This window comes from Chlamydomonas reinhardtii, chromosome 3 (assembly GCF_000002595.2).
Source record: "Chlamydomonas reinhardtii strain CC-503 cw92 mt+ chromosome 3, whole genome shotgun sequence".
In the NCBI taxonomy this organism is placed as follows: domain Eukaryota; kingdom Viridiplantae; phylum Chlorophyta; class Chlorophyceae; order Chlamydomonadales; family Chlamydomonadaceae; genus Chlamydomonas; species Chlamydomonas reinhardtii.
Window position 1 is genome coordinate 4,959,073 of NC_057006.1, and position 3,913 is coordinate 4,962,985.

Here is a 3,913-nt window from a genome sequence, read left to right on the forward strand (position 1 = left end):
GACCGCCGGCGGCTGCGGCTGCTGGTTGTTGTTGTTGGCCTGTTTTACGGTTTTATGAGGGGGTAGGCGGGGTTTAATATTGTCACACAAACGCACACGCACATGCACGTACAGACACACACACACACACACACACAGACACACACGCACTGCCTTCCGCCTTCCCTGCCTGGCTCCCCACCTGGTTGGCCGCCGCGGGGGCGTTCTCCTTGTCGTCCTGCCCCTCGCCACCCATGTCCGCATCACCACCGCCGGCCCCGCCCTCCGCCACGTCCGCCGCCGCAGCGCGCGCCTCCCGCGCCGCCTTGCCCAGGGTCTTTGCCGCCGCCGTCTTCTTGCGGCCGCCGCTGCCGCCGCTGCCCCCGAACAGGTCCTCCAGGTCATCCACATCCGCCCCCGCGCCCGCATTTTGGCTGCCGCCGCCTCCGGCCTTGGCGCCGTCCGCCTCCGCCTCCGCCGCCTCCACCGCCGCCTTGTTGCGCATGCGCGCCAACAGGTCGTGCATCTTGAGCTGCTGGCACTTGTCGGTGCGTTCGCGGATCTGGAGGTGCATGTGTGCATATGTGTGTGTTGAAGTGTTTATGTGTTTATGTGTGTGTGTGTATGTGCGTGTGTGTGTGCGCGTGCGTTAGGCCGCACACGACAGAGGGTAGGGCAGGGGGCAGCAGGGCGGAGAGGAGGAAAGGGTGATTGGAGATCAGGGTATCAGGGCCTCAGTTGGGCCCGATGCAGCTAATCTGCACCCGCACCTCAGCAGCCGCATCAAAGAACCTGCATTGACGACTCGCCCCACAGCTCCATCTCTCCCTCCACCGGCACCCCTCTACCCCTCCCGCCACAACCTCTCCCGCCACAACCCCTGCCGCCCCACCCGCTTGTGCAACCAGTCGGGGTGCTTGACCCGCGGCACGGGGTTGGCCAGGCCCTGCAGCGCCGCGGGGATGGTGATGATCTTCTGCACGGCGCTGCCCAGCCGCTCGCGGTAGTAGTCCCAGTCCACAATGTCGCGCACGTCGGGCACACCGTCCGTGGAGCCTGGGGGCGGGCACAAGGTGTGGGGGTTCAGGGGCCGGTCCAGAGAGCATGATTTGCGAAGCACAGGTGTGTGTGTGTGTGTGTATGTGTGCGCGTGCGAGGGCTCCTGCTCCGACGCTCCGTACTGGGAATAGTGCAAACAGTTCCACCCGGCCCCCACCCGCACCACCGCTCCCTGCTGCCGCCGCCCGCCGCTCACCTACGTCGCCGCCGCACCACTTGCGCAGCCAGGCGCGCGCCACCGCCGGCTCGGCCTGGAAGATGGACACGGGGATGGCGCGCTCGCTGGTGGGCTGGCTGGCGGGCTGGCGCGCGATGACGTAGGTGCAGTTGAGGCCCTTGTCCTTGATGCGCTCATCGCCCAGGAAGGCGGCCAGCCGGTTAGCGGTGGAGATGGCGCACGACTTGCGGCCTACAGGGGAGGAGGCGGAGGGGAGGGAGGGAGGGAAGTTCGGGTTTACCGGCTTTGCTTTCAAACGGCAGCCATGCTGGTGGCCGAGCTGAAGGTGCCCCCAGTACCTTCATTCCCTCCTCCTTCCCCTCCTCCTTCTCCCCCCCTTTGGCTGGGTTTAATTTGCGCTGGTATTTGCAACCCCCTCCCCTCTTCCCCCTCCATCTCCCTACCTCCCGCCCCCCGGGAGAGTAGTTTGGGCTAGTATTCACAACCCCCCTGCCCTTCCCCCCCCTCCCGCTCCTCCTCCTGCTCCTGCTCTCACCCTCGTACTCTGCCAGCGCCTTGCTCATGGTGGTGGCCTCGCTGATGTAGCCCAGCAGCTCCTCGTCCGTGAGGTCGGCGCCGCGCGTGTCCAGCAGGTCCAGCCAGCGGTTGGCCACAGCGCCCACGGCGGCGTAGCACTCCTCCAGAGAGCTGCCCGACAGGAACTGCTCAAACACCTGGGGGGTTGGGGCGTGTGTGTTTGTGTTTGTGTGTGTGTGTGTGTGTGTGTGTGTGTGTGTGTTAAAAAAATAAACAAAGCGAAGCCCGGAGCGTGGTGTGTGTGTGTGTGTGTGTGTGTGAAGGTGTGTCAACAGGTACGTTTGTAAGGTTAAGACGGTGTGAACGTCGCACGGAGGTGTGCGGCGGGGAGGGGGCACCCGTCAGGGCAGGGGACAGCAACATTGGATGGATGGATAGGCCCGCTCCCCCCGCTCTCCCCTCTCCCCGCTCCCCCCCTCCCAAGGCCTGCCTCACCTCCGCCTGGAACACCTTGATGAGCTTGAGCTCGCCGCGGCGCTTCACCTCGAAGCCCTTGAGCTCCGCCAGGCTGCCGTCGAAGTTGAACACGGCGTAGCGCTTCTTGATGGACTTGCCCTCCTCCTTGCTGGCGGGCAGGATCATGGCCTGCAGGGGGTGCGGAGGAGGTAGCCGTTGCAGGGGGTTTGCAAAGATAGGTACAAGTGGGGGGGGCGGTAGCCGTTCATGTGAAGAACGGAGTGATTACATCACAAGTTTGGGGTTGGGCCAGGGTCCAGGCATGTGGCATAGGTAGCAGACGGCGCTGTGTGGCCAGGGCACAGCGCTGCACAGGCTCGGGGGCGGGGCCGTAGATGCATGGCGGTGGGGGTCGTGGGCGGGGTGGGGGTGGGGAGGGGATGGGGGTGGCCGGCTGCAGGGGCGGGGTCTGGGGCTGCTGGTGCCGCTGGGGGGTGCCCGGGGCGCGCTGGAGCACTTACAGGGTGTCACAAGGGTGCCGCAGGGGGGCGCGGCGGTACAGCTAGCCCGCCAGCGCCTTCAGCCCCCACTCTCCCACCCCCACGAAGAACGCACACATACATGCACACACACACGCACACACATGCACACATCCTTCAAACGCACACACACACACACACACACACACAGACGCGCACCTTGTAGGGTCCGTCCACCTCGAACTCGATGGACATCTCGCTGCTGACCGTGTAGCGCGGCGGCCCGGCCGGCGGCGGCTGCCCCGGCGGCGGCTGCACCAGCGTCTGGTACTGGTCGTTGGTGTTGTGCTGGGCCACCATGACGTTGAGCACACAGCAGGGGTAGGACAGCTTGAACTCCTTGCCGTTCTGGGGGGGAGAGAAGAGGGGGGAGAGGAGGGAGGGAGAGGGGGGATTCCTGGCATTACTATGGTAGTCAGGGGAAGACGGTATTGGAACGTCGCGGCGTTGCACCACGGACCCCATATTCATGACCCCACTGGCGCCCTCTCTCCCTGCATCGTGCTGCGCCTTGCTGCCCTTACCGTGCCGTACCAATTTCCCCTGCCCGCCCCCTCAAGCTAATCCCCTCCACACACTGTGACACTTGCATTAGTGCCCTAGTCCAAAAGCCTGTCGCAGGGCCGCATGATCCCTAATCCATTTGCATTACTGCCCTAGCCCAAAAGCCTGTCGCAGGGCCGCATGGTCTCATGGATTAGGGATCACGCGGCCCTGCGACACCCCCCTCACCTTGTTTTTGAACTTGAAGTTCTCGGGGAAGCTGCCGGGCAGGGCGCACCAGATGCCGTCCGTGTCCAGCTCCAGGGTGCGGCCCAGGTCCAACACCAGCTTGTTGGCGCGCTGGGAGGGCAAAGGGGGGGTTGCATTCATTAATAGTTAAGGAAGTCGTAGACGGTAGTGGTCTTGGGTCACAGCAAGGGTGTGTGCGTAAGTATCAGCCCAAACGAAAAGGGGGGAGCGGGGGGCGGGGGAGATGGAAGAGATGAAACGTAGGGAGATGGGAGCCAGCGGGGCAGAAGGGTGGAGTGTTCAGTCCAGGAGAGGGCAGGTTGGAGTCGAGCACGCACTTGACTCTGCTCCCCGCACCTGCACCCACGCCCAATCTCGCGGCCTCCTCCCTCCCTCCCTCCCTCCTCCTCTACCTCCCTCCCTCCCTCCCTCCCTCCTCCCCTCCCTGCCTCCC

The 3,913-nt window shown here is 64.7% G+C and overlaps 1 protein-coding gene across 1 annotated transcript in view; it reads right to left on the reverse strand.

Annotated features, from left to right (window-relative positions):
* CHLRE_03g179961v5 (uncharacterized protein) overlaps nt 1-3,913 on the reverse strand; it is a 20,066-nt gene that overhangs the window by 8,195 nt on the left and 7,958 nt on the right. The window contains exons 19-26 of the mRNA XM_043061031.1: nt 3,460-3,570; nt 2,887-3,075; nt 2,228-2,377; nt 1,752-1,929; nt 1,235-1,447; nt 872-1,035; nt 182-541; nt 7-39 (exon numbers count right to left, since the gene is read on the reverse strand). Coding sequence (XP_042926160.1) covers nt 7-39; nt 182-541; nt 872-1,035; nt 1,235-1,447; nt 1,752-1,929; nt 2,228-2,377; nt 2,887-3,075; nt 3,460-3,570 — 1,398 coding nt within the window. The remainder of the gene's footprint in view (nt 1-6; nt 40-181; nt 542-871; nt 1,036-1,234; nt 1,448-1,751; nt 1,930-2,227; nt 2,378-2,886; nt 3,076-3,459; nt 3,571-3,913) is intronic.